Source organism: Alosa sapidissima, chromosome 2 (genome assembly GCF_018492685.1).
Source record: "Alosa sapidissima isolate fAloSap1 chromosome 2, fAloSap1.pri, whole genome shotgun sequence".
In the NCBI taxonomy this organism is placed as follows: Eukaryota; Metazoa; Chordata; class Actinopteri; order Clupeiformes; family Clupeidae; genus Alosa; species Alosa sapidissima.
The window spans coordinates 579,043-591,921 of NC_055958.1; the positions used below are offsets into that span (position 1 = coordinate 579,043).

A 12,879-nucleotide genomic window follows, 5' to 3' on the forward strand; every position below is an offset into this window, starting at 1 on the left:
TCAGCATTAATGCCCCCCCCCCACAATTCAATTCAATTACCAAAGAGCCTTAGAGATGTTCTTTGAAAAGCCCAGAAAAATTAAGTGCTCGCAGATTGGGTGTGGTCTTTGCCATTAAGACAAATTTAAATAAATTGTAAATAATCTTTTTCTGGGTTGTGCCATTTCATTTTTCTTCTATCATTTTTAACCTATAATGTAAAAGAAAGCGGAAAATGCCCCCGCCCCCCCCCCCCCCCCCCCCCCCCCGCCAAGTAATAGCACCGCTGCTGGAAAAATTTCTAGGGGAAACACTGGTGTGTGTGGATGTGTACTCACTGTACTGAACAATCTCCTGCATCTTCTCCCAGACTCTGAACTTCAGGTTGCCCAGGTGCTTTGCCACATTGATCAGAGCTCCTGAAACCCCCTTCAGATCCTGCAGTGTGCACTGGGCTCTGGAATAACATTCAGGAGTCAGTGCTGCTGTGGGTTTGGGTTCAGAACCACAGAGAAAAGAGAGAGAGACAGGAGGCAGATCACTCACCTTTCCATTGTGCTCTTGTAGTTCTGTGAAATGACAAAACGAGATGTATTCAAAACTACTATTGTAAATACATCACATTTAATAAATAAGCAAAGACAAAAAGTCAGATTGATTTATTTACTGGTGAAGGAGTTGAATAATACGTCAGAGCACACACAAACACATTGTAGAAGCATGTAGCCTATATAATATATATATTAGCAAAGTGTTGCATAGCTTTAAGTTCAAAGACACATTGTGATAGTCGACCTGTAAAAAAGTGATGTCATCAGCTTCCATCTGCTCTGCTATGGCTCTGACTGTGGCTGGGGGAGTGGAGATCCTCTCCTTCATCATCTGACTCTTCTGCTCCTCTTCCTCCCTCAGTGCAGATATCCTGGCTTTCTCTTCATTGCGTAGAAACTGGTGAAGCTTCTCAAACTCCACCTTGATCTGATTCTCTGTGTTTTGGGCCTGTGTCTTAAGAAAGAGCATATAATCATGTCAAGGCTATATAATCTAAGCTAACTAACTATAAGCTATATCCATTGTCCAGTAAAAATAGTTTGATTTTGAGTGTTTCCTCGAGTCTTGTCTTTACCTTAATGTGTTTTGCCATTACTTCCCAAGTCACTGCACTATAACGATATGTCTTGATCTCATCCAGAAGTGTGTGCATTTTCTCCTGAAATATTAAGAAAACTAGCCAGTCAGTCATGCAGCAGCAGTGTCACATTCACAGTCATTGAACTTTCACGGATAGGCTTAATTTACTTTATATTCCCCTGTTGTCATTCCATCTATGGGAGTAAAGTTGTGATTCGAATGTTCCGCTGAGTCTCTGCACGCCGCACACCCAGGCTGCAAGTCCTCCGCGCAGAAGACCTCGAGCTTTTGGTTGTGCAGTGTGCAAAGTTGCGCCGCTGCTAAAGCTCTCAGATTTCTCTCCTGTAGGAAGGTCTCACACAAGTTCTTTAAAGCTAAGTTTGAAGGTGGGGTCGAGTTGGAGGATCGTTTCCGACACACAGGACATTCTCTGTGTCCTTTAGTTTCCCAGAATCGATCCAGACAGGCTTTACACACACTGTGACTACATTTCATGATTACAGGATTCTTGAAGACGTCTCGGCACACAGGGCAAGAAAAGTCCTCTTCTGTGAAACCATGTTTGGAAGCCATATTCTGAGTTTACGGCACTGAGGTACTGGTTATTAATTTCCAGTCTTGCCAAAGATTTCCTTGCGTTTAGGAGTGTTTTGGACCAGAGAATGTCTGTTTGGACTATCCTACGTTCGGGAAACCACATTTATCTCTGACACCCAATCACAGAAGTAGCTAGCGCGCGGAAGGTATTATGGGTAGAGTGCCGAGAGGTGTTGCATGTAGCGCCCCCTATTGCCAAGGGGTGGGACACAAATGGTTATGTGCGGTACAGGCAGCAGTCTACATGTCCAAAGTTAAACACTAAAGTAGGCTAGGCCTAATTTATAAGACCGATACGCATTTATAATTCTGCCATAGCGTTACATCACAGCTAAGTGCGTTTGCGTCTCACCTAATATTACAACAAACCCTTAAATGTTCTAACATCACGTTGGGGCTACAAGCTCGGAGGAAAAGGCACTTCAGGTAAAACAGCTGACCAAGATTTCACCTATAGATTTGAGGGAAAACGAACTCATTTTCAAATTAACTTTAAAACCAAATAGGAGCCCTTAGGCTAGTTAGGCTATTTGAAAACAAAACTCCTGTCCGTGTATCATTCGTTCATTTGATATTCAATTGAGAATCAAAAACGAAAAAAATTACTTGTTATTTCAATATTTGTTTATGAATGTGATAAACAAACAAATAACACATTGTTTTCCAGGCTTTTGATTTCATGGTCAGATCAAAAGTATAACGTTTAAAAAATGGCTTCAGGGCCGAGACTGATTTTGATATTTATTTGTTCCGATTTCTGTGACCTGGAAGTCTATCCAAGTCACTTTCTTGGTCTAGAGTTGTCAGTGCTCAGTGTTGACAATTTAGTGACTTTGTTGCTAGATTTAGCGACTAATTTTGGCCATCCCTAGCGACAGAAAATATTGTCTAACAACTAGGCCTATAGCGAGAAATTGGGCGACTTGCGCAACGATGGCAAACTCGGTTTCGTTAAATCGACAGAAAATCATCTCCCTTCTCATGCCTGTTTCGTTTATGAACATCGAGTTCGCCCAAAGCGTTGCCCCATGATTATAGAAGTAATGACTGGCCTAGGCTATGTAGTATCAGCCCATGTTAGGGAAGTAGGCCTAGATGTTAGATCAGCTTAGACAAAGTCCTTTTAGGCAAGGCCCTCCACTCGACAGCCATATACCAACGTTTTATGGGCACTCATCGGGCACAGTCTTTGGGTCGAACTGCGCGTGCGCAAGGCTTCACGACACCAACCGAGATCACAACACATGATTGGCACGATGTCTTCACAACACACCATATGATTGGCTGAATGTATTCACATGTCGACGGTTTGCCGAGGAAGGGGTGGGATATGTGTAGACAACGGCCATATTGGCGTGACAAACTAGCCCCATGCATTTCTATGGAGTATTTTTTGAGTGCTGTGTCTCATTAGAAAGTCTCTGGCTTAGATCACGAAGCTGAAGTTGGCCGCACATTCAGAATGCGGTGTAGTCAAGTTTCCATTCCACCTTAAATATTGCAATTTTCTACCGACAGGGGGCAGTGCTGACTGCAAATACGCGATGACACTGGCATTTGCCTAGTAGCAGACGAACATAGGCTACTCCTCACAGACGAATAAAAGCCTTTTTTTCTGGTGACTCCATTGTCGACCAATCTTTAAGTAAATGATACAACATACTTTCTGTCAAATAAATCGGTTCATATTGCACTTGTTTGGGGGGGGCAGATTTTGAAGCTTTTCTTTTTCTTCTTTACATGAGCTATATTTCATATTTTACCATTTGTGCACATGTGGAATATGAAAAACAGCTCATGGAATTTCAATTGTAATAAAAGGGTGAATTTTCACGATGAAATTGGCCATACATGGTGTCAAATGAAAGCTCAGAGACTGTAGTATCGGGATGTGGTGTAATATCTCACGGCAAATCATGTGTGAGCAATGGGTATCAAATCTAGTGCACACATTGTAAAATATGAAATATAGCTCATGTAAAGAAGAAAAAGAAAAGCTTCAAAATCTGCCCCCCCCCCAAACAAGTGCAATATGAACCGATTTATTTGACAGAAAGTATGTTGTATCATTTACTTAAAGATTGGTCAACAATGGAGTCACCAGAAAAAAAGGCTTTTATTCGTCTGTGAGGAGTAGCCTACATGTTCGTCTGCTACTAGGCAAATGCCAGTGTCATCGCGTATTTGCAGTCAGCACTGCCCCCTGTCGGTAGAAAATTGCAATATTTAAGGTGGAATGGAAACTTGACTACGCCGCCTTCTGAATGTGCAGCCAACTTCAGCTTCGTAGACAGTCATCATTTGGACAAAACATAGAGCATAACCTCCGTTGCTCAGCCAAATGCCTTCCTGTTACGTCCTGGTATCACGGAGTAGGCGATAAACGATTTTTGATGGTCACAAGTTTACTTCATTTATTTTTTTTGATTATTAAAGAGTGTTTTTCATTTAAAGGTTTGACTTCATGCTTATTCAGTAGACCATTTAGTGCTCTCCCCAATCCCAGACGTTCACATTGCATTGTTTGTTTTTAATGGATGCAAAACAGCCTATAATGCTAAATGTCTATGGCGAGACGATTGAAACACCTGTTTCATTTGTCCCGACCAGGCCGACCCCATTTATTCTAAGTCAATGCACACATATGTGTTTATACTATATTTTATGCAGGTGAGACATGGAAAAGCAGTTTTAGAAAGATGCAAATATATTTGGGGCTATCAGGTAGGGGTAGGTCGAGTTTTGCCATGAACCTGGAGACTGACGGCCTGTGGGTCATGAAGGGCACTTATTTGGATGTGTGGTGGCTTTAACCACGTAAAACAGAGTGAAATAACATTTTGTACTATAGAAACATTATATCATTCAAAACATGCATTATTCTAGCTATATGGCATAGTGCATGCTATTTCCATAACCGCAGTGGCGGTTCTAGGATTTTTCTGAGACAGGGGCCACAAAGGGGCCACATCATACACTGAGGGGCCAAGAACCGGTCAACATCCATACACAGAAAATCCCTTGTTCAGTAAGGCAGAGGCACGTTGTCTACGTGATATGCAGGACTATACGCAGTATACCCAAAGTCCTTTTAGGCAAGTCCCTCCACTCAACGTGATATGCAGGACTATACGCAGTATACCCAAAGTCCTTTTAGGCAAGTCCCTCCACTCGACGTGATATGCAGGACTATACGCAGTATACCCAAAGTCCTTTTAGGCAAGTCCCTCCACTCTACGTGATATGCAGGACTATACGCAGTATACCCAAAGTCCTTTTAGGCAAGTCCCTCCACTCTACGTGATATGCAGGACTATACGCAGTATACCCAAAGTCCTTTTAGGCAAGTCCCTCCACTCTACGTGATATGCAGGACTATACGCAGTATACCCAAAGTCCTTTTAGGCAAGTCCCTCCACTCTACGTGATATGCAGGACTATACGCAGTATACCCAAAGTCCTTTTAGGCAAGTCCCTCCACTCTACGTGATATGCAGGACTATACGCAGTATACCCAAAGTCCTTTTAGGCAAGTCCCTCCACTCTACGTGGTATGCAGGACTATACGCAGTATACCCAAAGTCCTTTTAGGCAAGTCCCTCCACTCAACGGCCATATTGCAACGCTTTTTGGGCACTCATCGGGCATCCTATTTGGCGTGCGCAAGGCTTCACGACACCAATCTTGCTCCAGCGGCAAGTTCACAACACATGATTGGCACGATGTCTTCACATCACACCACACGATTGGCTCAATGTATTCACATGTCGAAGTTTTGCCGAGGAAGGGGTGGGATATGTGTAGACAACGGCCATATTGGCGTTACAAACTAGCCCCATGCATTTCTATGGAGGATTTTTTGAGTGCTGTGTCTCCTCATTAGAAAGTCTCTGGTATACCCACTTAAAAAGCATCACCATCTCAGTATACCCACTTAAAACAGACAAGGATAGGTATTAATATTTGGGGTTGATCACAGTATACCCACTACAGCTAACTAGACTACATCACAGCAGTAAGGTGCATACATTTCACCAGTCTTACCTTGTTCAAATACTTGAATGCTAAATACTAAAAAACAAAAAAGCCAATACAATTCTTAACAATTTTCCCATTTATTTATAATGTGCGTTAAAAACACAATATATAAAACTAAAATATAATAGACACTTCAGTGGAAATACATTGATATTTTAAACAAAAATCATACATCATCATACACACATTTTTCGTTCAATTAAACAAGTTTTACTTTAACTCTTTCCCCTTTTGTTGATAAGAGAAACCACTTTCACTGCCAGTTTGCGTACATTAAAACAAACACACACGCACAGTACACACACATAGCATGTGAGCAACAACTACATCATATTTACACAATTTTTTCAACAACTATTTTTACAATGGTTTGATTTGGAATGGTCTTTGAAGCCACCGTCTTGCTTCCCGTTAGAAAAGCCTGATTCTGATGTGAAGACTGACGATGGGGCATTTGGAAGCGAAAAAATGACGGAAGGGGTAGCAGAACACTAAAGATGGAATACTCCCACCATTTGAAGTCTTTGTATCAGAAGTCATTGAGTGGCCTCTTCCTATTTCCGTGCTGCATCTGGCGGAATACCAGTTTAGGAGAGGTTGTACAGAACCATCTGCTCTAGAATGGGAAATGTCTGGAGAGAAGAAAAAAAATGAAACAAGTTTGAGTAACTTAATTGTTAACTTTCATAACCCACTGTCAACCTGGCGTTTCTAAAATGAATGACAAAATATGCTCACTGTAGTGGCAATAGGAAATAGCATCATACCATTAGGAGCAGCTATGCTTGGTGACTGTTGGTTCTGAAGACTGTGGGTTGAAGTCACCAGCTCCTGCGCCATCTCAGTCTGTAGGCTAGGTGAAACACAAATGCGTGTCACAAAATCCGTGCTTGTATTCAGCATGTCGTCTGGCAACTGTAAAACCAGTTATTGTTTTTTTTTTTTTTTTTTTATCATATAAAGCTTGAGTGAATAGAGTAGAAAATTTAACCAATTTATCTCAATGAAACTCTCCTTGTCCTAACACTTTGAGACAGAATTCATGCGAAGCCCATGAATCAAATAAACTCAGAATAGTGGTTAATAACTTTGCAATGATAGCTCACATTAACTACAAAAACGTAGCGTTAGCTATTAGGCATGTATTCTCATGTTCATGTTAGCAGCTGCCAAACTTTTTCCTCAAGCAAAAAAACATTATTTACATTTGGTAAGGCGCACTAGCGCATGTAATATTATTCATTTCGGACCCCAAACAAACAGGATGTCCATTTCTCTGCATTTCATATAACACCATTTCAAACACTTCATACATTACCTTACATAAAATCTATCAGCATGCTAACAATGAATAACAATCAAACCTCATCTCAAGTAACCTAACGTTAAGTTAATGTTAACAGTTCATTGACTAAGTCAGTTAACAGTTCACTGCAAGCTTGCTGCTGCTTCGTAATTTAATTGAAAAACTTAACATATTGGGACAGCAACAAATAAACGTCCCTTTCACATAATGATGATAACATACATAGAGATTTGTGACTCACCAAGAAACTTCTGTGGAGGATGAAACGCTGCCATCGGTTCTTCACGTTAGAATTCTAGCTGATACTTTCGTTAGCCAAATGTATCCTTTCTTCACATTAGCAGAGACACATTAGCCAAATGTATTCTTTCCTTTACAGTTCACTGTGTGCTTTAGCTTTCAGGCTTCATAGGTGCATTACTGCCACCAGTTGTTTGGGAATGGAATTGCATCTCTGATCGTCGTTCTCAACAAGTTTGACACTTGATGATTGACGGTACAGGGGCCAGTCAGGGGCCAATGAGATTTCAGATGGGGCCCGGGCCCCTGTGGCCCCGCCCCTAGAACCGACCCTGCATAACCGCGAGATATGCGCTTCACCATGACGGCAATGAGTTGTTAACAGACATGAACCAAGACATAGGGGAGTGCGGGGCACAAAGTAACGCGGGGTTAAATGTAACACAGACTTTTCCCCTATTTGCAGGGGGTTGATCGAGGCATGTTATTGCTCAGTTAATCACATTACTATTCACACTGGCAAAATCGCCGCGATTTTATGTACCAGAATCGCGGAATGACTGTCCCTTTCACATAGACCGAGGCGGAACGGCGGGACAAAGTGTCTCGCCAAATTTACTACCAAGCCCCCTAGACATTTTGCCGAGTTTTTTCGTTCCGCCACCAGTGTGAATGGGTCAAGGCGGAAAGGGGAATCTGGGCGGGCATTTCAATGCTATGTCCAGCCCACAGGAGATTGCAAATAAATCTAACTGATCAAAATCAGCAATAGCAGAGACAGCACATTATGTCAATCTATAAATTCACAAAGTCTCCAGTCATTCAATGCCTGCTAGAGTTGACTGTAGCTTGGAATGCAATCAGTTGCCATAATAGGCTATCTTAAAATCCAGCGACAAAACAAAGCATGAACTCACTAGCGTCTGTCTGCCCTATATGTATATCCTCTGATTGTAATGCTTACAGATATCTAGGCGATATTTGTAACATTTATTTTGTATTTGGCCTGTTATAAAATCATGTACACTTATTGAACAATTTAAACACATTAGGAACCGCAAAGTTGGAGACATGCATAAAGACATTGCTGCAAATTTAAAACCGGATTACTCTGGAATGGCTAACCAGGGGCGCAGGAGGCACGGGAGATGTGGGGGATATGTCCCCCGCAGTGCTGAAGAGACAGCTGTCGTCCCCCTCACTTTTGATAAGGAAAAAAAGCCTTATAGGTACGCTAAATAAATAATAACATATAGGATTTGCGCTAACTGTAAAACTCCCCATTAACAGCATCACATCACTAACCACCACAGTACTACAGTACTGTAAGACTGCACAATCTCATATTCACTCTGTTGGATATCTGAAGCCAGTTTGTCTACTAACAATCATAAAATAATCCAGGCTACTTGCTTAGCATAAATCATTTATCATCATCTTTATTTGAGGCAGGCTGGTATTCGAGGCAGGCTTTAGACATGCATTTCGTTTGGAGCGGCATGCATACCTGTAGGCTATCAAAAGCATTTTCGGTTTGGTTTGGGATTTAATGTACTTTTGGACTGTTTGATTATATTGCTAAATGTTGGGACTGATGGGCACTGAAATCTGGAAGATATTTGATGGTTCACTGTTAAGTTTCATGCAGTTGAAAAAGTGTCGGGATTTCCACTGCTGTTTATTGCGAGACAAGGCAGCCCTTCATTGAATAGGGGTTGTGCTGTAATGGAAACCTTTTTGCGTAGCCAAGTAGCCTAAATTGAGTTATTGTTTAATTATGCATGATTTAGTATTTTTTTTTAAATAAAATTCGTAGGCTGGAATGCCTTGAGTCGCAACAATTGTGTTTAAATGTAGTAGGCTTCAGCCTCTAGCAATTAGCTTGAAAGGGGCGGCAAGAGAATGAGCTTGAGAACGTGTGTTGGAGACCCATGGTAGGAAAACGACTTTTCTTTGCCATTAGCCCAAGTAGTGACCAGTATTCTACATTGGCCCAAGTAGTGAAAACAATTGTTTGAAAACAATCAATGGTATTATCTTAATATTCTGGCAAGTTTAAAATATGATGGTCGAAAGTGGGCCAGAGGTGGCAATCCGATATCTGGAAATCTGATCTCACTATGGGTTTGTGTTCACAATTTGGTTCCCCTCACTTTCAAAATATCTCCTGCGCCCCTGCGGCTAACTGTGCAGGGGAATGCTTTACACCTTTATGTTCGGTAAGGTCTGCTGTTTATTCTGATATATGGTTTGTCATGTGTTGAGGGAAAGTTCGCGAAGTATTCCACCAAGATGAATGGGTAGGGAGACGGACGCAAAAAATATGATTAAATTAAATTTACTTTTCTCGCGAACCGTTTACCACAACAACTAACCACTAACATCATTTAAAGGCTGAGAAAAAGCTCTTTCGTGTGATACATGTGATGTCTGTGATGAATAGGCTACTTCGCAAGTAGTTCAGCAAATTTGGGTGGGACAGAAATACCTTTACAGAACAGCAGTTCTGGCCATATCGGCTTTGGCTCACATGATGTGCTTTAAATGCATTATGGCTTCACTACCCAACACGCGAACAAGAAAGAAAAGAAAAAAGAAACCAATGTGCTTATGTCGCGATTTCCGATAGGCCCAGGCCTAGAGAAAAGACAGCTATGGTAACCTAACAATTAGGATTTGCTTTGCCTACACTGCTGTTTGCCTACACTGCTGACAGCAGGAACGCACAAAGCCTATGGCAGGGCATTCAGGCCCTCACGGACTACAAGCCCGCGCCACAGAGCTGTGAGAGCAACATCCCTCTGCTCAACAACCTGAACCGCTTCTTTGCTCGCTTTGAAGCACAAAACAGCACCTGCCCACAGAAGACCCATCCCCCTCTACATGAGCAGCCCCTGTGCCTCTCTGCCGACAGCGTGAAGAGGACACTTGCTGCTATCAACACCCGTACACTGCAAAAAATGAAATCTAACCAAGTGTTGATAATCTTATATTAAGATCAAAAAATCTATTTGGTATTGTTTTTAGTATGAAAAGACTTACCTAGCGCTCTCTCGAAAGATCATTTTGACTTAATCTAAGCAGACTTTGACTTATTTTAAGGATTCTTATCAAGACAAATTTGCTCAATGCACTGGCAGACAAATGTGCTTGTTTTTAGGACAAATTTGCTTAACGCACTGGCAGACAAATTTGCTTGTTTTCAGGATGAGATGTCTTAATTTAAGAAAAGTTTGACTTATTTTAAGTCAAATGATTTCATGAGAAAGCGCTAGGTAAGTGTCTTTATACTTAAAACAATACCAACTAGTTTTTTTTATCTTGATATAAGATTAATAACACTTGGTTGGATTTAGTTAGATAAGCAGTTTTTGCAGTGTAAGGCAACAGGTCCAGACAACATCCCAGGTCGTGCGCTGAAGGACTGCGCAGGGGAGCTTAAGGATGTCTTCACAGACATCTTTAACACTTCCCTGAAGCAAGCCATCGTCCCATCATGTTTCAAAGCTGCCACCATCATACCTGTGCCGAAGAAAACTGCTCCATCCTGCTTCAATGACTACCGCCCTGTGGCACTGACACCCATCATCATGAAGTGCTTTGAGCGGCTTGTCATGTCACATATCAAAGCCATTCTCCCCCCCACCCTGGACCCCTTCCAGTTTGCATACCGAGCCAAGCGGTCTACAGAGGATGCAATCTGCTCTGCCCTCCACCCAGCCCTCACCCACCTGGAAAAAAGAGACTCATATGTGAGATTGCTGTTTATAGACTTCAGTTCTGCATTCAACACCATAATACCACAACAACTCATCTGCAAACTTGACAAACTGGGACTCAGTACCTACCTCTGCAACTGGCTACTGGACTTCCTCTGTCAGAGGCCCCAAGTAGTACGTGTTGGCAACAATACCTCAAGCAGCATCACACTGAGCACAGGGGCCCCCCAAGGCTGCGTGCTCAGTCCGCTGCTCTTCACCCTGCTGACGCATGACTGCACTGCAACCTACAGCAACAATCACATAGTGAAATTTGCTGACGACACAACTCTGGTGGGTCTCATCACCAAGGGCGACGAGACTCAATACAGGTTGGAGGTCGACCATCTGACCACGTGGTGCAGGGACAACAACCTCCTGCTGAACGTCAGCAAGACCAAAGAGATTGTTGTTGACTTCCGGAGAGGTCACACCCAACACCTGCCACTGACCATCGACGGTGCTGTGGTGGAGAGAGCGAGCAGCACCAAATTCCTGGGGGTGCACATCAGTGAAGACCTCTCCTGGACCACCAACACTGCATCACTGGCGAAGAGAGCTCAGCGCCGCCTGTACTTCCTGCGGAAACTCAGGCGAGCAAGTGCTCCACCAGCCATCATGACCACATTCTACCGAGGCACCATTGAGAGCATCCTCTCCAGCTGTATCGCTGTGTGGGGCGGAAGCTGCACTGAATACAACAGGAAAGCCCTGCAGCGCATAGTGAACACAGCTGGAAGGATCATTGGTGCTTCACTCCCCTCCCTGAAGGACATTTACACCACCCACCTCACCCGCAAGGCGACCAAAATTGTGAGTGATGCAAGTCACCCCGCTCACAATCTGTTTGATCTACTGCCCTCTGGGAAGAGGTACAGAAGCCTGCGCTCCCGCACTACCAGACTCACCAACAGCTTCATACACCAAGCTGTAAGGATGCTGAACTCTCTCCCTCCTCTCCCCCCTCCACCCTCAGCTACATAACATCCTGGACATTGGACCCACAATGGCCGCCTGCACTACTCCACTTGCACACTTGCACACTTGTACACTTTACAACTTGGTGTTGTTGTCCTGAAAACACAACACTTCTGCTGCTCTTACATAACTTGCACCACTATGCCACTTTCTTTATTACTTAGGTCAAACAGAACTACCCAAGCCTTTTATTGGCCTTACTTTGCACTAGTATTTTATTGACTGTCTATGCACAATTTCAACCAAATTTTGCTGCTCTTATTTTTTCATTATTATATGTGCCCTCTTATTTACTTATTTACTTACTTTTTTGTTTACTTGAATGTTATGTTTGTCTGTGGACTTAAATTGGAAAAATATGTCTTGTCTTCACCGTGGGATAGTGAGAAACGTAATTTCGATCTCTTTGTATGTCTGGAACATGTGAAGAAATTGACAATAAAGCTGACTTTGACTTTGACTTTGACTTTGTTTGGTTGTCCCAAACTTTGAGACGATCTATACTCGCATTAACTGTAAAACGCCTTTTGAAGACATCAACGTAAATGTCTAGGTACTTTTCTTTCCATTACTGAGTTGTGTGATACAATCTTGTATCATCTTAATAACCGTCTTGTAGGCTAAAAATGAACACCGTTTTGAAACATGTAGCCAACTCATAGCAGGAGCAATCTTATCTTATAACAAACGTGACCCAGCGGGGTTGTAACGCGCTGTTACAACTAAGCCACTTATACTGTACAATGATGTTGCAATACAAAAATATGTGCGTATTAGTGTTAGTTTAGTTTTTGTGATGTTTTGCATTTTGCCTCATGTGTTTTCAGGTTTGAGGGCTTTTCTTGGCAGGA

At 42.5% G+C, this 12,879-nt stretch overlaps 1 protein-coding gene across 1 annotated transcript in view; it reads right to left on the reverse strand.

Moving 5' to 3' along the window:
• LOC121694807 (zinc-binding protein A33-like) overlaps positions 1-12,879 on the reverse strand; it is a 221,330-nt gene that overhangs the window by 32,427 nt on the left and 176,024 nt on the right. The window contains exons 3-5 of the mRNA XM_042075161.1: positions 776-985; positions 527-549; positions 319-437 (exon numbers count right to left, since the gene is read on the reverse strand). Of these exons, the coding sequence (XP_041931095.1) occupies positions 319-437; positions 527-549; positions 776-862 (229 nt within the window). The 5' untranslated portion in view covers positions 863-985. The remainder of the gene's footprint in view (positions 1-318; positions 438-526; positions 550-775; positions 986-12,879) is intronic.